At 36.4% G+C, this 17976-nt stretch overlaps 3 protein-coding genes and 1 long non-coding RNA gene across 4 annotated transcripts in view; 2 read left to right on the plus strand and 2 right to left on the minus strand.

The window, feature by feature from the left end:
* Window positions 1-6: 6 nt before the first annotated feature.
* Window positions 7-3230, plus strand: LOC104266021 (matrilin-2-like). The gene is made up of 7 exons (XM_018813241.1): window positions 7-413; window positions 692-860; window positions 1074-1146; window positions 1856-2001; window positions 2180-2285; window positions 2357-2477; window positions 3156-3230. Exons 2-6 carry the CDS (start codon window positions 718-720, stop codon window positions 2465-2467), a joined length of 579 nt encoding a protein of 192 aa, XP_018668786.1. The 5' UTR covers window positions 7-413; window positions 692-717; the 3' UTR covers window positions 2468-2477; window positions 3156-3230.
* Window positions 3231-3503: 273 nt separating this feature from the next.
* On the minus strand, window positions 3504-10658 carry LOC101243029 (deleted in malignant brain tumors 1 protein-like). The gene is made up of 8 exons (XM_018813237.2): window positions 8681-10658; window positions 7549-7724; window positions 7105-7249; window positions 6754-6801; window positions 6305-6483; window positions 5069-5213; window positions 4459-4524; window positions 3504-3646 (listed from the first exon to the last, which is right to left on the minus strand). The coding sequence occupies exons 1-8, from the start codon at window positions 8760-8762 to the stop codon at window positions 3504-3506; spliced, it is 984 nt and encodes a 327-aa protein (XP_018668782.1). The 5' UTR covers window positions 8763-10658.
* A 176-nt stretch (window positions 10659-10834) lies between these two features.
* LOC100176208 overlaps window positions 10835-17976 on the minus strand; it is a 14222-nt gene continuing 7080 nt past the window's right edge. Inside the window, exons 8-16 of the mRNA XM_002131697.5 lie at window positions 15480-15719; window positions 14183-14321; window positions 13848-13958; window positions 13318-13430; window positions 12693-12871; window positions 12196-12349; window positions 11883-11994; window positions 11280-11438; window positions 10835-11128 (exon numbers count right to left, since the gene is read on the minus strand). Of these exons, the coding sequence (XP_002131733.1) occupies window positions 10933-11128; window positions 11280-11438; window positions 11883-11994; window positions 12196-12349; window positions 12693-12871; window positions 13318-13430; window positions 13848-13958; window positions 14183-14321; window positions 15480-15719 (1403 nt within the window). The 3' untranslated portion in view covers window positions 10835-10932. The remainder of the gene's footprint in view (window positions 11129-11279; window positions 11439-11882; window positions 11995-12195; window positions 12350-12692; window positions 12872-13317; window positions 13431-13847; window positions 13959-14182; window positions 14322-15479; window positions 15720-17976) is intronic.
* LOC104266001 lies at window positions 13847-16177 on the plus strand. The gene is made up of 2 exons (XR_717377.2): window positions 13847-13983; window positions 15495-16177. It is a non-coding gene; the product is annotated as an uncharacterized LOC104266001 (long non-coding RNA).

Genomic DNA, 17976 nt, shown 5'->3' on the forward strand with positions numbered 1-17976 from the left:
AACAACAACTGAATCATCAACAGCAGAACCAGCACCAGAACCACCAACAACAACAGAAACTACAACCACAAAAGTTCAACCTGCTTTAAAACCAAAACCAACAACAACAACAGAAACTACAACCACAAAAGTTCAACCTGCTTTAAAACCAAAACCAGCAACAACAACAGAAACAACAACAACAAACACTACAACAACAAAAGTTCAACCTGCATCTAAACCCGAACCAACAACAGAAACTACAACAGCAAAAGTTCAACCTGCATCAACACCAGAACCAACAACAACAACAACAACAACAAAATTTCAACCTGAATCTACACCAGAACCAACAACAACAGTCACAAGTATAGTGACAACTGTTTCACCCAGGGAAACAACAGAAGAATTTATAATCACAAATGCAACTACAGGTACATTTCATATAAAAGAATAAACGAATATACATGGCAGGGGAACGCCCGTCTTTATAGCGGTGTTCTGTTTCACACACCTTATGCTAAAAGTTACGAAGTATTTTACTTTGTGGATGATTATATACGGCTGACAATTTAGACAACCAATAAGGAGGACCACTGGGTTGGAGAAATTACCGATAAGTGTCTTGCCCAAGGACACATACGCACACAGTTGCAGTTCTAACAAGCCTTAAAAAAACTTGTTCTTCTTGTTTATGTTTGTTTGTTTTCAGCTTGTACCAGCACATACAACGACATCATGTTTGTTATGGACAGTTCAGCTTCATTAACCACAGAAGATTATTCATTATCAATCTCTTTTATTAAACAAGTTGTAGCCAAGTTTAATCTTACTACAACGCATGTTGGGGTAATGCAGTATTCCCACTACTTTCAATCAAGGTATTTGTGTCTTTTAGTCTTCTACACTGTAGGACCTTACCCATATGGCTCCTGTTTGTACCGATGCTTAAATACTGTTTAAAACTACTGTATGTCAATCCTTGAATGTAATATTGTTTATGGATGTCCAAAAAAGAGCCAGCATAATGTTTACAAAATCTGTATTTCTAAACTTATTCATATTAGTTAAGACATAAGAATCAATTTGTTTAGGTCACTTGAAGACCAACCATATTTGGAGACTGTGATAAGAATTGGTCAGTTCAATAGAAAGCAAGATTTTGATGTAAGTACACAAACAGTAATTACATGTTACACCACACACAATTGCAGTTAGTGTTTGTGGTAGTAGTTCACTCGCTACCTCCCCTCGATAACACTCCGGTGCTTTTGTTCCTGCTGCCTGCGACAAGTAATTAATGCTTTTGTTGTGTCTTGTTGTAGCACAGTCATCAGTTAGTTTAGTTGATACTGCAGATTTCAGTATAGTTACGTAATAAGGGGTTACTTTAGGTTTATTACTTTATTATGATGTGTTGTATTGTTATTATATGTTTTAGATATCCATCGTTTTAGTTCGTTAAAGCCAAGTATGATAAGTTACTTTATCACAGCCTTCCCATTTAACATAACATAAGTTCTTATCTCTCCATAAACGAGGGCCAAGATCGTGTTGTTTAAAGAACTAAGAGATGGAAATCAACAGCAAAGCAACATTTGTTAAAGCATGCTATGGACAAAAAGTGTGGAAAAGAATGTCAGTTAAAAGAGTGGCTGTTGCACCCAGTCCTAAAGATACAGAAAACATTTTTCTTTTTGGGTATAGCTAGGAAAAACTCAACCTGAGGTCTCTTGACATACCTCGCTGTTCGATTTTACTTATATAAAATAAATTACATGCCTTTGCTGGTGTACTCAAGAAAGTCTGCGTGATTACTATTAAGTTGCCCAGGATAAAAGTGATTATGGTAATGGCTTTTCTAATTGTAATCCAGAATGCAATGGATAGCATGCGGCAACATGGCTTTAAAACCTACACTGCTCAAGCCGTGTTAAAAGCTCTAGAAGTTGACTTTCCATCTGCACAAAGATATTCTGACCCCTGCACTGTTAAGTCGATTGTTCTGATCACAAATGGGAGGTAAGAACAACTTTTTGTTGTAAAAAGTAATATTTGTCAGAAACTGTGGATTACTTTTTGCAAACTCTATTGATTACAGGTAGAGTCGTTATATTACGATTTTTATTATTATTATTTTCTTTTGTATTTTTACTTTAATATTCCAAGTGTGTATTTTGTTTCTTTTTGAATCTACCAGATCATCAGATGTTCGAAAAATTCCAGAAGTTTCTCTCCGTGCTCGAAACCTCGGTATTCGGATATTTGCGATTGGTGTTGGTCGGCACAGCTGGACCGAACTTCAGGTAAAAATAAAAATACGAATAAAGTTTGTCTTGTTTAGATAAATAATTACGTTTCATTTATTACATGACAGATATTGACAGTGGGTGAGATAGGAAACAACTCAAGGTTTTTTTCCTTCCCAAGTTATTCTAAACTTCCATTCATAATTCAACAACTGGTGGCGCAGCTTATGGCTCAATGAAGAATTTTATGTAAGTATTTTATTTTGTTTTTTATATCTTGGGGTAGATAATATAAGACAACTGTGTTGAAACAACTGATGTTGTAATGTCGCGAGAGGTTAAACAACAACCAAGTGTCATTTACATATTTGTAACCTACTCTATAGGGGTGGTATCTTATGGGAAAAAAATGACCTGATATTTAAAGTTAAATCTGAAATTAATTTCCTAACTACTCACTGCAACCCTAACTCACCATAGTAGGCTACACCTTACACCAGCATACCAGAATCTCTGCCACATTTTTATCTTGTTTTTGAAATCAATACTGAGGTTCTTCAATTTGAGGTCTGCATTTTGGTGGGTTTATAAATTTAAAACCACGATTCATAGTTTTTCCTATTTGGTATGATAGCAGTATCCATACTGTTGGTTGTAGGTTTGAATGAATGCAACTTGCTTTATTCTCGCGTGGCCGGAAAACAACAGCAGGTGTATCACCCTGTGCCAGCTTACGAGTTACAATGTGTGTTACTTTGTGGGTGATAATTTTTTATAATGCTTCATAATTTGGACAACCCATTAGTGACCCTTGTTTTGGAGCAATTGCCGTTAAGTGTCTTGCCCAAGGACACAAACACCCACAATGGTAGCAGCAGCAAGTTTAATTGAGTTTGTCACCAAAATCGAACAGAGTATGTTTTTCAGAATCACAAGACTACATGAAGTTGCTTTGCAAGCTTTATTCAAGTCATTCTAGTTAATAAAAATTATATCATGGTGTTGCTGTGAAATTTTAATTGTTTGTTTAGTCAGCTACAAAATTCTAAAAATACTTAGGGCTATCAATACATTTAGCCCTCCGAAAATGAAATAGTATATCCGTGAGTATAATTAATTTCCGACCTAAATTGGTCTGATAAAGCTACAGCGGTAATTTTTTTTTAAACGAGAACTTTTTCATTTATTTGAAACGATTTTTGATGATATTTTACACCTGCCGTACACAAAACATAATCGTTCACACAATTGGTATAAATTAAAAAAAAAACACATTTAATTGCAAAGAAAACTTATAAATACGGAAACAGCGATTAAATTTGTAAGAAATAAAGGCAGCGCTCCAGTCTTGGTGTCAGCGCCTGACGCTGCTGTTCGCTGAAGGTGGTAATTCAAAGTTGTCGTTGTAGATTGTGTTGCTGAAAAATTAAAGCGGTGCTGTAGGGTTTGTTTTATTACTGTGGGCCGGAGTAAGATAGGTCACTTTTTCTTTCTCTTTTTCCTGGTCGTGTTTTAAACAATTAACAACGATCTAGGGGAGTCGTGAGGATATGATTTTATAATTCTTTGCATTTTCTTTGTTTACTACCAAATTGGGCGAGAAAATAGAATGAAAATGTGTCCCATCTTTCCCCAACCTACTATATATAGTCAGGTCGAGAAAGATGGGACACAGTTTCGCTCTATTTTTTCGTCTTATTAAGTAGTGGACAAAGAGCATTCAAAAAATATAAAACCGTATCCTTATAACTCTCATCGACTGTTGTTAATTGTTAAAAACACGATTAGGATATTTGGATAATATGTGCTAAAAGTGTCCCGTCTTTCCCAATTCTACTATATACAAAACTGTATCCTCATGATTCTCAAAGAGTGTTGAAAATATTGGGATTGTGTGCTAACAATGTTCATCTTATCCCACAGTAAAATATAACAAGTTTATGTTAACTCTTGGTGGTATTTCCTGTTTATAGTCTTTACAATTAACTGTAAGAGATATGTTGCTCTGGTTAACGCGCAATGCCACTAGCGCGTATAAATGTGTCCTTGGCCAAGAGACTCAAATGACAATTGCTTAAACTCAGTTGTTCTTCCGTGTTATCATGATTCCCGTTATCCTACCACGCAATAATTATTAAGTCCAACTTATTTTTTGCTAATTATGCAGATGTAAAGATATGTCATATGTTAATTTCAAAAACAAGGATTAAAACCAAATAAATCCACTTACCTAGCAAATGTTTTAAAAAGAAAGGCGTTGTGGCGCCGTCGTGTGCGCCATCAGTAGCTTCGACTTCTATAAATAGAAAGAATTTGTTTATTTCATATTCGTCCACATTAACCTATACAGCATCACGACTTAGTAATTTATTATGTTAAATTAACTTCAGTATTTTTAAAGGGCGTGAGCAATAAAGGGCAGAATATCCGGTCGAATGCTAATGAATTTACCCATATAAATCGTGTGAACATTTAGTCAGGGCTAACTAGAGTAAAATTTTTTGGCATAATTAGGAACCTTGACAAACCGTTATGTGACAAATTTTGAATACTGTTTTTATATTTGGTGTAAAATTTACATGCATTTGATAAACTGGTTCAAAACGTAGCTTTTAACAAAAGATTTTACGTTATTGCAAGTTGGGTAGCCTATCACATTGCTTAATCATATACAAAATTAGTGTACTTTTACTCGTCAAGTAGTTCTTACAATTAAATTAGTGTATTTTTACGACTGTGGTTTGGGCTGCTAAATCCCTTCTCTTTATAGCGTTTAATTAATTTGGCATTCGCCACTGTATTAGAAAAGATAAACTAAACCTATATAACGTTATGCTTACCACTAAAATTCGCAATGAATCCTTCGTACGAGTACGATCTATCTGTTGTGAATCGCAGTTGAAGTAAATTCCCTGTAGTTGTGAAAGTTAGTGGGGACAACAATCTACCGTAGAGAGCGTCAACCTCTTCGTGACCATCGTATATCTAAATAAGATAGCGGTTTAAGTTAAATGACATGGTGGTATTTTTGTATTATAGTAGGATGGGGGGAAATGGGACACCTTCGGCGCATAATATCCGAATATCTTGATCGTGTTTTAAACAACGGTCTATGGGAGTCTTGAGCATATAGTTTTATAATTCTTTGAAAGTTCCTTGTTTCCTACCACATTGGACAGGAAAATAGAGTTAAAATGTGTCCCAATTTCCCCCACCCTACTATAAATTAAGATCAGTTACAAAAAAAAAAACAGTTAAAAGATTTAATGTAAGGTAAAGCCAGGGGCGAAGTAGCGCAAATATAAACTGCGTGTTGTGAATTGTTATTGCCCGGTATTCGATCTACAATGACCAAAGACCAGAGTGGTTTCGGTTTGTCAAACGTCCTTACTTCATAAACAACAATGTGGAACATGATTGCAAACGTGATAAGTCTGTTCTATTCTATATGGGCGTGGTCACACGGCGTGTAACATCAGGGGACTTCGAGTTCAAACATTAGGCAAGGACATCATAATAGCTCGGGGGGTAATAAACCAACTTTGCAATAAATCATATTTATGGCGTGGCATGCTGGATGCCACTTATAGGAAAGAGAATAGATTGAAGTATGCAATTGCACTTGGTAAGACTATTTAAGCAATGTCGCCGTAATAACAGACATTAACTCATTTAAAATACTGTAGGCAATGCAACACAAAAATACTTTAAATAATCTCCATCAGAGTTATGTTACGGGAAATGACATTTAGGACGTGACGTCACAAAATGGTTATTTCCTATTTAGCGTTTAATCGATAATGACGTTATAATTGCATTTCGCGAACAGACGCTGCTACTATTGTGAGCGTGTATATGGACCTTGTGCAAGACACTTGCTTTAATCTATAAAAAAATGCTTTAATCTATAAGTTACTTATGGGCTGTGTAAAAAACGCCTCTTCCCAAATAAGCATCCACAAAGTTACAAACGTGGCACCGCGTAAGCGGGCACGAGGTGTGTGAAACGGAACATTCGTTCCCTTCAACGCGAGGATAAGTAGTTACATTTTTTTAATCAATTAATAACACCATACCAACAAATGGTCGCAGCACGCTTCGGTCGAAAAATATGGGACATAAAGTCGAATTCGTTTGTTTGGTCGAGCCTGTATTCTCCATAAGCAATCTAAGTTGTTTGCGTAAGACTCCGGGTAACCAGGAGACACCAACTGCTGTGGAGATTCAGTGGCTGTGGCGTTGTAACCGCATGAAACTGTGTGAATAACAAGAAATGGAAATTAGATTAGGCGGACACTTTATTTAAACAAGGGAATGGTGATGCCATTTTTGCCGAATTATATATGTCTCTTAGGTATACGATTTCTTTATTGCAAACGTTTCAGTTAAAAAACTAAAAAATATATATTTTTTTAAAAACGGAAAGTATGAATTGTAATGACAGCATGCCAACTGACCAGAAATAGAGAACTGTTTTATGAAGCTAAGAAACATGATAAAACCACAAATATATTTAATTTTATACCTGTAGGGGGCGAGGTCGTAGTTGGAACGACTTGAGACGTAACAGTTTCTAAAAATATTTTATTAGAAATTAAAACAGCTGTAAGGCAACTATCGAGCGCATGTATAAGTTATAGTTGGGCAGCCTGTGTTATAACTAGACAGCGGATATGAGGTGCACCTGCCGTTTGTGTGGTAACAATATCATTCAGACGGTATGTATAGTAGAGTCGGGGGAGATATGGGACACATTTTTATTCCATTTTCTCGTCCCAAGGGAATTTTACTACGGCAGGCATAATTCAGGCGACCTGTTTTTTGCCAAAGTTGGTTTAACACAAGGTATTAAATAGTCAACATTATCCGATCTTACCGACAACAGTAGCAAAGAATCCATAACTTGTAACAGAACCATCGGTACGAAACCTCACAGTTAACCTTGGTGCTTTAGATTGAAGATTAATGTCAGTGATGTTTCCACTTAAGGTATAAATAAAGGGGTGACCGGGATCGAATATCTAAGAAAAAAGAAAACATAATTATCTTTTTGATAAAAGAAACGAAGATCAAATTAGTTAAACCGAGGAAAGATTCACAGAATTCATTAAAATTGTCATAGAATTAAAGGCAGGAGTTAACATAACATGAATTTTCTTTCTTTCTTAATAGTATAGCGAAGATCGGCCCTGTATTAACAACAATAAGAGGGAAATTACCAGGGAGACGGCTGTCGTTAACATCACGGTTTGAGTAAAAACTACCTTAAGTTAAATTGTCAAATAAAATCGTTGCTGCTAAACCCACAGTCATATTTCACCTGCACTCTATCGCAGCATTCTTGCGTTGAAATATTTGTGAATTGAATCCTCATGCGACTACCAGGTGAAACGTTTAAGTCCCATCTGCAGTCCATGTTGTTGAGGTAGTGACGTGGCCATCCTGGTGACGTCATCACTTGTGGGGTACTGGTGACGTTGATGGTTCGTCTGCAATCTAAGATCAAAAGAATGGGGTTTAATACGTGGGTATTACCTTTTTATTGTCCTTTTTTATAGACACTTAACACCCGTGCTGCAACAAAAAGATGTGAAAACCATTATAGAATTTTATGGCATATATTTCTTTATCGCTTTGCAGCAATTGGCACATGAATTGAACAAGCCTAAAAAAAGTTAATTGTGTTCTCGTGACACACTACTACTTGGGCGAACTGTTGCGAAGCCTCTATTTAGACTGTGTTGGACGTTTTAAAAGCATTTTAATTAAGATGAAATGAAATTGCGTCAGAATCAAACGCTGTTGTTAGGGCGTAATTTTCCTGATTAAATTTTCGAATTAATTTGAATTGTCTATGCGGGAATTAGTGAATGGCATTTTTGGTGAATATACCTTGTATGGTGTATATATACCAATAAATTATAAAGCATAAACATGTATCGTCCTTTGTCATGTATATTTACGTCATACCGTGACGTCATTCGAGCTAAGCAAATAGGAAAAAGAAAACCTTACAGCGGGAAACCCCCTAAACGTTGCCTAACTAAAAGGAAGTCGCGGTGAAATAATAAACGTGATTGTGGCGTCATTATACGTTACAATAGTCAGCGTTTGTCTTTGAAAAGTTAAATGTAACCTGCTGCTAATAGATTTGGAAGTACTGTAAAACATATGTTTTGAACAGATTCGCCTCTTTTTACTCGATTAATTTTCTTGAATAATTATTACTCCGTATCTTATTTATATAGAGTTTTTGTACTTATGGCTCTATAATTCGTATTGCATGCAGCTTTGACTAACTTCTACAAAGTACATATAGTAAGCAATACTCGAACTAAGACTATATTTTACCGTTTCTGCTACACTATTGTTTTAAGCTCAAACCCCAGCATCAAATGCGTACGGGAAAATGAATTCCAAACGATGTAAATCTAAATAAACAACTAAATTACCTTGTGCATAAATAGGATGCAACAAAAGAAAAACCGCCATCTCCAGATAACGAAAGAGCTTCACCCGATGTAGTAACTGCATTGCTGTCAGATAAAAAACACAAAATATGCTTTTGGGAGTTCGTTTGTAATGCCTAATGCTGGTAATAATAGTGCTATGGTTCTGAACGTAAACGAATAAAATGGGTGGATTACGAAAAAAATCGGTTTTGAAGCGATTTTATGGCCATGTCTAAAGTTAGCACGCGCGTGTTTTGAAATCACGTTTGAATGCTGCAGAAGCTGTAGTTCTATTACGAAATAAAGGGCCGGGCACGAATTGGTTCTGTGACATACCACTACAGACCGCGCACGTGCTCACGAAACGAAAACAGAATTACCATTCACCACGAATAAACTAACGAGAATTGGGATATTATCAATGTTCGTGCTTAATATACAGACACCGTGGGCAATAAATCAAACGACAAATCAATGCAAATCAACCGTGTACTCGTGGTTTGGTGAAGCAGACACGTTTTCTTTTCTTAACTTTTGTGAACTCGTAAACTCTTAAAGCGTTCAAAAACAGTAATTAACCAGGCATACATAAAAGAAAGACAAATTTCGTCAAATATTAACCCACAAAGTTATATGGGGAGACGGGATACCTTTTGCACATAAATATCTCAATATATTGATCATGTTTTACACAATTAACAACGGCCTATGGGAGTCGTGAGGATACGGTTATAAAATTCCTTGATTGTTCTTTGTTTACCACCAAATGAGACGAAAAATTATTATGAAAATGAATCCCAGATAACCCCAACCAACTAAATACATACGTACCAACTCGTAAGCGGGCACGAGGTGTATGTGTAACAATCGTAGTAATCGTTGTTTGAGCCCGTGGGTGATTGCCCGCGCCTAATCAACTACAGCGTTTCTTGCCGCATTCTTGGCACACGAATGGCTAACACCACGTGTCGACTGGCCGGTTAACGCTAGGATTTGAGATTCTCCTGACTGCATCGTACTGGGCGGATGCCATTGTTATACTGTGTGTAAACGCTATATACTGTGTTTAGTTGATTTTATATGAAGCGAATAAATAAGTAACGCTCTTGACCACAGACGGAGCGCACAGTATAGCAAGAAGATTTTGAGCAAGAATATTTTAAGCAAGAAGATTTGAGCAACAATATTTTAAGCAGGAAGATTTTTAACTGAACTGCTTTTAACCATCGCCTAATTATGAACTGGGAAGAAATTTTAACTCCGTTCTTTTAACGTTTGAAAGTTTTTGCGACAGTGTGGGCGCAAACGAAGCAACCGAGAAAAATGTTGTTCTCCTAAGTCTACCAAACGAGACGAAGTTCGACATGCGGCCAATCGATGGAGTCCTGCAAAATCTGAGTTACGAGCAGCTCAAGAAATGGTTTGCGCCGTTTATCAGTGTACAAAGGCCGGCAACTATTACCGAGAAACCAAGCGATCGGTGAGTCGGAAAGAAGTTTTGTAACCGTTCTTACAAACCTGGGTGAAATGGCTTATCCACGTGAATCGGACGAACATATCCGAAATGACGTCATGTACAACATGCTCTTCAATGGATTACGAAATCGCAATCAGGTTGAACAATTACTGTAAAGTTCCGAAAACAAATTAGCATACAGCACAGTTTTATTGAAACAGCCAAAAGCTACTCGGCAAAAAGGAGCGAGCACCTGTCAGTCAACCCGTCACAGTTCTACAATCTAATGAAAAGAAACGACCGACCGACCTACCTCCCTCGATCACGCAATTACAAGGACAACTAGAGGAGACATTTCACCGACAACTATAACCAAACAGGACACGACACCCGGTCTTCTGAAAAAGAATTGAGAACGTGCATCAACTGTGGTGAAAACAGAACACTTGTGTTATAACGACTGTCGTTGAAGAAGTTACGCACGTAGTAACAGAATGAGTGAATGTAACTTTTTTATAAAGAAAATCAAAATTTCCCTAAGGTATAGACTGACCAAAAAATGGTTTTATATTTTTTAAAATAATCTGTATATCTCTAAAGCCAATCTAAACAAGTCGTGGTGAAATAAGTAGATTTTTAATAATAGATTTTAAAACAACTTCAACTTCTTGGCCTGTAAAAACGGTAACTGACAACTGTAATGTACACAGTATCTGTGTAGTTTTATTTTGCATCAACTTTAACAAATTAACAAATGTAAAACCACAAGATAACAATAAGCTTGGGCTGTATGACATTAAAAATTCCAATTATTGATGATAATGGATTCTCTGTTGGTTATCTTGTTTAAACAGATGAGATCGGCTCTTCCATCATCATCTCCATACCCAGCAAAGATGTGAGATTTTCTACCAACACAGAAATCTTGTAAACCGGCCCAATCAGAGTGAACTTCAAACCGATTATCAAAGAATGACAAGATGATCATTTGACTGCAGAGAAAACGGTTGAGATGAACACATAGATATGGGTTGATAGAGCATGAGGTATAAATGTGCACCAATATGTATAGTGTATAGTAAACAAAAAGCATGAATAAGATAGTGAACCAGTGTTATAACTCGACTTAACCTTTTTTCTTACCCAGAATTCCTGTCAATACATGCCAAGTCATCATTGGTATCAGTGTTAAAATCTGCTGACTCGTTTAACAAAAGTTGATTTTCTGATTGACAGAATTGGTAAGATTGTTGGAATGATGAATCGTAGTTTGTTTCTCCGTTTATTGTCGGGTAGAAGGATCTGTGAAGTGAAGGCAGGGTAAAGTTGGTTTATTGGTCTGTCGGCAATGCAAACAAAATAAGGTGCAAACTGTCAGTGAACAAGTGCAATTAGAAATGAATTACAGTAAGTAATAATGAACTTCAATTTTATAATCTGTAATAAAATCACTAGTTTCTACACCACCTACCATTTTTCAAACTGCACCTAAACAATTATTCTATGTGCAGCCGAAAGTAAGTATGACTCAATACTGTTAACGATGTGAAACATTCCGGGAGCAAGAAAATTCCACTTTACCACCATAAAGTTGTTTCTTCCAAAACCAGTAAACTTCCAAAGGCGGACATTTTTAAAATGCGACCAATTAAAATTGTATTTGACCACCAGAATTCCTTATTTTCTCCACATGCTGTCATTGCTGACTAATATAAACAAACAAAAAAATAAGAAGAATGAACTCACATATGGTTAGATTCCACGCAAACAACATCAACTGAATCATCTTCGTTAAACTTTCCCCGCACGACTTTTCCCGAGGAACAGAATAAACGTGAATTCACATCCATTATTCCACCTGTGTGTACTTGCTTGGTTAAATAGAGAACTAAAGAAAATTTTAGAAATTGATGTATTTAACTTGTCTTATAATATATTTTTGTCTTGTGAGCTTGTGAGTTAGGGGTGGCCTGTCATTTTCTGTCAGAATAGCCTGTTATTTGCATTGAGTGCTGCAAAGGACTAACCCACTTAAGAAAAAGTGCGAATTAACACGTACCTTCTACTGATCTCCTCCTAATCTCACTTCCTAAATCATCTGACTCTATTATAACTGTTGTCAAGCTCAGTTTACCGGTGGGTGGCGTCATGCCATAAGCACATCGACAGAATCTCTGGATTTCTTGGGAAGCGATTTTACTTCCTGGTGTGTTCTAAATTATGAAAAAAAAGGAATAATAAAGCTTACAGTAAGATGTATATAATATCTTTAGTTTATGCCTATAATATAAATTGGCAGTGAGCATAAGGTGTATGATAACACCATCTGTGTGCATGGAAGAACAGCTATGTTTGACAGTAAGCATGACGTGTATCAACACACATTGTATGTCTGGTGTCCAAGAATATGCCAACGTTATATCTCAACAGTGAGCATGAGGTGTATGAATACAGTAATACACCGTATGAGAAGACCCCTATATTAAAACACTATGTAAAAAAAGAGGTCTCTGGTCACCCATGTTTAATAACAAAACAAACATAAACTATTCTTACCCCTTCACATTTGCTGACTTTTGCAGAATACTCAGCGCAAGTTCTTCTTTTCTTCTCCTTAGTCACCCCATCACAGTTAAAAGGACACGCAGGATACCAATGAGACCATCCAGTCCAATTAGGGTTACGATGAATTTCTCTTAACTTTTTGTAAAGGGCTTTTTCTTTCTCAATATCCTCTGTTAACATAGAGTGGTTTTATAAACTTCGTTGGCTTACAAGTTACCAGGACGTGTATGTAACTTTGTGGGTGATTATTTTTTATTTTTTTGGAGAAATATTTTCTAATATAAATAATGTATGACTGACAATTTATACAACCCATGAAGGGTCACTAGGTTGGAGCAAATATCATTTAATATATTGGTCAAAAACACATAGATCATTTGTAGACGCGACTGCTGTTGCCTAAATCCAGAGAGAGTGTTAGTAACTTACAATGAATGTTTGCTTTAAACAGTGGCTAACTAAGACGCAACCATGGGAAACAAACCTTAACAGTAAACACTCTAGTTGTTAAGTCCTGTAGGTCTGCATGAGATGAGGAACCCCATTTTAATCCAAAAAATATAAAGTTAACATACAGTTATTAACTTGTTATTTTATGCAGCAGTAAATAAAATACCTTTGGTTTTACAGCTAGGTTCAGGGCGACAGTATCTCGACTGGTAAATATCAGCACCAAAAATCCATGAGTTTGGACAAAGTCCCTCTTTCTTATTAATACAATTACGTCTCCTGCAAAGCAATCAAGCATAAACAACACTACACAGTAAACAAGCTACTAATGGAAAATTCAAAACAATAAGCATTCCCTACCCCATGCCTCTACACTCAATACCACACATTGCATACAACACTAGAAATTTATTATACTAAATAACAGACAATAATACAGAACAATAGCTAGGCTGCATGACACATTGGAGTTAAGTAAAACCACCAATGATCTGCATTTAGTTAAAAAAGTTAAAATAACTGATCTTTTTTTACCAAACATTCATTTTATTTGCCTTTTTTGCGTACTGCTTACTCCCAACAGTATAATGTTTACTTAAATATACGAGGACCAATTCTGTCGCTAATCGCGCAAACCAAGGTTCTTTGCAGAAATTTTTTTTAAAACAAATGAACATTCCTATTATGAATAACAACCTTGTTTCTAAGGCATGAATCCCATGTTCAAAATGGCAAGTCAACGAACACGCACTCCACGATCCCCATTCCGAATACTTAGGACTGCATGCTTTCAACTTACAAACCTTCCTGCATACACAAAGAATCAAATGAGGTAAACCGGCATAATTTAAAAAAATCCTAAACATACATATTAAAAATACATTAAAAATGTTAAACCTCTCTCCTTATTTACTTTCTAAAAAAGCAAAAATTAGTCTTTTTTTCTGATAACTTGTCTGCCTATTGTTTCATTCATACCCTCTTTACTTAAAACTTAATTGAAATAAAACAAACTGATAACTATATCTAACGTTTCCCAATTTTTCCCTTTGCAATCCTGAGCGAACTGTCCATCCTTGTATTCACATCTTCTGTATCGTTGAACTATTGCACCGATCGTTCCACATGTTGCTCTGCACGCACCCCAAGGAGCCCACTCACCCCATCTCCCTTCAAAGTAAACAAAATATAAATGGGTCGTGCCATAACTAAGTAGTTAGGGCACTTGCATCATTGTAACCAAAACACGCTGGGTTCAATACTTAATGCTAATATCATTAACATCGTATAGCCAAGATACTATAAAAGATTTTGCGCTATCGTATTGAGTATAATAGGTTGTAGCACCCTGGGTGTCGGTTAAAGGGTTAACTTTAACTCTTGCCTAAATCTTGAGGACCCTGGCGGGTAGAAACTCACGTTCTTATACATTTATAATAGAAATAGAATATAGAAGTATAAATGCCATAAGTTTGTTCCAAATATTTGGAATGCAACACCACACCTTATTATACTAGTACAACAAGTATTTAAATGATACCAACAAAAGATTCAGCAAAGTATGGGAGTGAGCATGAGCAGTTGCCTTTCTCAGTCTGCGAATTTCACGGAAGCTCGAAGCTAAAGCTTCCGTGAAGCTTCCGCAAAGTGAAAGACGGCAGCTTTTTCAAGCTTTCATCTTTTTACGTATGCTATTTAACGGTTAAAAGCATAGTCTGTGGCTTTCTCCTAATGCGAGCAAATCGTGCTCACAAAGCATTATCTCGTTTTCTGAAAAGAAACAGGCATGAGTGTGCTCCATGAGAACGCGTGCTCATAAGCGTTCTCTCGTTTTTATAAAAGAAACAAGCGAGAGCGTAAGAGTGCTCCATGCGAACGCAGAAACAGGGACGGCGCACTCTCTGCGAACGCGTGCTTTGAAACGATCTCTCATTTTTAAAGGAAAAACTTGAAAGAGTAGGACCTAACGTGTTTTGCCTGTTCTGGAATAAACTTGGAATTATGACGTTCTAATCAAAGTTATTAGCGTTAAACATGTTAATTTAACACGCGAAAACACACGATTATACCACACATAAATTTGGGTATTCCCCATAGTATTGCGTCATTGGAAGCTCAAAGCTGCCGTGTTTAAGATTACAGAAGCTTTTACGAGCTGCCGTGTTTTGATCTGAATCTCGTGGGTTGCTTTCTTAATAAAAATATTTTCTATAAACGTTTAATTTGCATTTGGGAAAGTCCGAACATAGACTGGTTTCTCCAGCCCTATAGATTTTTATTTGTTTACCACTATTTGCATACCAGTACGTCATATTAGGACAGATTTACCTTTCTGATTTGCAGCCTTCCGTTTGCATTTATACAAACTATCTATTTCTGCGATGTCTGTTTCTGAGGGATGTTCATTCGAAGAAGCTATACTATATCCAGTCTTTAAAACAACGAACGTTAGTTTCCCAACAATTTGAAACGCACGACTGTGGTAATGCATGAGGGATTTCACGTCATATTCGTATCCAAAGTCAGCCACAGCTTCCGGCCTTGCTTTGTCATATTGCCGATGATATTCTAAAAACAATAAGATCTTCAAGCAGGATTGTAAAAGTTGTAATTCCGGACAGTAAACGGTTAATTTCATTGAAAATCCAGACACATTATGTTTTACAATTGTCTGTCACCCAAGCTACCAAATCCTGTTATAAACCGTCTTACTGACTAAAGGCACAGTGTAGTGCAGCTCTGTGCAATAGAAAATGTTGTTAAAGCTGCGATTTAATGTTTTATGTTCGTCGCGTGTTCGTAATTATCAGCTAACGAAATCGTTCGAGTAACAAACATTACCGTGCTGCAAATGAGATATTTTGCACTTAATTGTTACGTCACATTGTAACATAACTATTAACTATGGCGTTTCATTATCAGTAATGTGCCCACTACCCAACGAACCAAGAGATCAAAACATCGTGTATGAAAGTCACACTTTTACGCTCTGCGCCCGCATAGGAAATAAAGGAAGACGCATGGGGTATTATACATTCAACATTTAGCAAAGCAATAGTTGTGAATTTATACTGTGAAAAATGACGAAATGTAACGTTACTGTGATTAGCGAGTAGCCTGTGTTTTATTAATCATACGATTCATATATTATGTTAAACTTTTTGATTTAAAATTAGTGTTACAAACATAACAAGTTTACATAAAATTTAAATAAACTATTTTATGGGTAAAATTACTATCTTGCAACTGGGATTCACGAAACTCTTGCTTTTCACGCGGTGCCTAAAAACGACTTTGTTTGGCCTCTGTCCAAGCTCGGCCGAGAAGATACTTTGTAATAATATATTACAATTTGCGTTGGTTCCAATTTACTAATAGCGTCGCTCCCCGCTCTAATATTTGCACCAATTACATAACCGCGATTTACTTGCATTTAAAGTTTAAACTATTCTTGGTTGCTGGTTTGCACGAACCGTTCCGTAATTTTAGCTTTTAGCGGTGTTCTCACAGGTCAACCGATGATGTTAAAATAGAGCGCCGTTTATGTCGTCAATAAATACTGAACTAAGAAACCAAAGAGTGTTGTTGGCTGGAAGTAAGAAAGTTGGTTTTAATATAAATAGGATTTATTTCTATTTAAAAATCCAGACGTTTCGACGATCCGGACGGTGACATTATCACCAAAAAAGGGGTATTTTTACAATCCTGTCTTCAGGTGCATTCGTGCATAAAATAAATTTTCTGGTCAGTTTCGATTCAAACATGAAAGGTGACTGCCCAAATTTATGATTTGTAGAGACCGACCAATATCAATTGTTTCAACCAATACCAACACCCAGTGGCGCAACCAGCGTGTTCAAAGGGGGACTGTCATATTTACGTCCAGTCAACGTTTATCTCTGACGCGATAAAATACCCCCCTTATTGGTTGTGCAGACGAATGTACATTCTACTTTACGCGGTAAATTAATGGTAAAAAGACGTATCTAAATTACTAAAAACAAATGAAACATTGGTGACAGTTTTACGCATGTCCATCGTAGATAATTTAACGAATCTTTTCGTCAGAATACCTTTGATAATCCATTACGATTGTTACATCATAAACGAGATTGTTGATAAACAATCGTGTTTTATTCTCTCCCATACGAATGATACGATCAGTAGTTCTGTGGTTTTATCAAGTTTACACCAAACGATCGCAAATGATCTTTTAGTGATTGTTATAATTATAAGCATTAGTTTATTTCACATACATTACGTTGAGCGTGACATTTCATGCTATCTATATTCCCCATTACAGTGGTTTCCAACTTTTTAAAACCTGGGCGTTGCTTCATGCGCGTACAAAGTATTTTTCCAAGCCTATTTTTACCTCTTGGCATACGTAAAAAGGGCTAAAATCCAACCTGTTTTCAAGCACTTGCAGGCTAAATAATCTAGGGGACAATCGCTATTATGACGCCAATAATCAACGTGTGAATTGCTATTATGTCGTAATCAGTTGCCAGGTTCAAACAATCGCTTTTATGATGCAATGAATCCACGTGTAAATCCCTACTATTTCGTAATAATTATGCTGCTTGACTGAGGAAAACATCGTAAATATACAGCATTGCTACTTCTGGAACATGTTTAGGTTGTTTATTCCACCGTGTTACCTTGTTTAATAGGCAAATTACATATATTTTACACGCAACTTTGAAAAAGCTGTGTCAAGTTTGTGTTGCGAATTCTCGCTGAAAAAAATACTGATGCGTGCGGTTTCTAATTTCACTATTTAAGATTAGTTGTTCACGAGCCTTCAGTAGTTTAGTATGTAGGT

This window comes from Ciona intestinalis, chromosome 9, assembly GCF_000224145.3.
Source record: "Ciona intestinalis chromosome 9, KH, whole genome shotgun sequence".
NCBI lineage: Eukaryota > Metazoa > Chordata > Ascidiacea > Phlebobranchia > Cionidae > Ciona > Ciona intestinalis.

Excerpts from the sequence above, each read along its gene's own strand:
- LOC104266021 (XM_018813241.1), top strand. The coding sequence starts at position 718 with ATGTTTGTTATGGACAGTTCAGCTTCATTAACCACAGAAGATTATTCA. Across the intron at positions 861-1,073 it reads TCCCACTACTTTCAATCAAG|GTCACTTGAAGACCAACCAT; the intron begins GTATTTGTGTCT and ends CAATTTGTTTAG. Across the intron at positions 2,286-2,356 it reads ACAGCTGGACCGAACTTCAG|ATATTGACAGTGGGTGAGAT; the intron begins GTAAAAATAAAA and ends ATTACATGACAG.
- LOC101243029 (XM_018813237.2), bottom strand. The coding sequence starts at position 8,762 with ATGCAGTTACTACATCGGGTGAAGCTCTTTCGTTATCTGGAGATGGCG. Across the intron at positions 7,250-7,548 it reads AATGCTGCGATAGAGTGCAG|ATATTCGATCCCGGTCACCC; the intron begins GTGAAATATGAC and ends CTTTTTTCTTAG. Across the intron at positions 5,214-6,304 it reads CGTGCTGCGACCATTTGTTG|ATATACGATGGTCACGAAGA; the intron begins GTATGGTGTTAT and ends TATCTTATTTAG.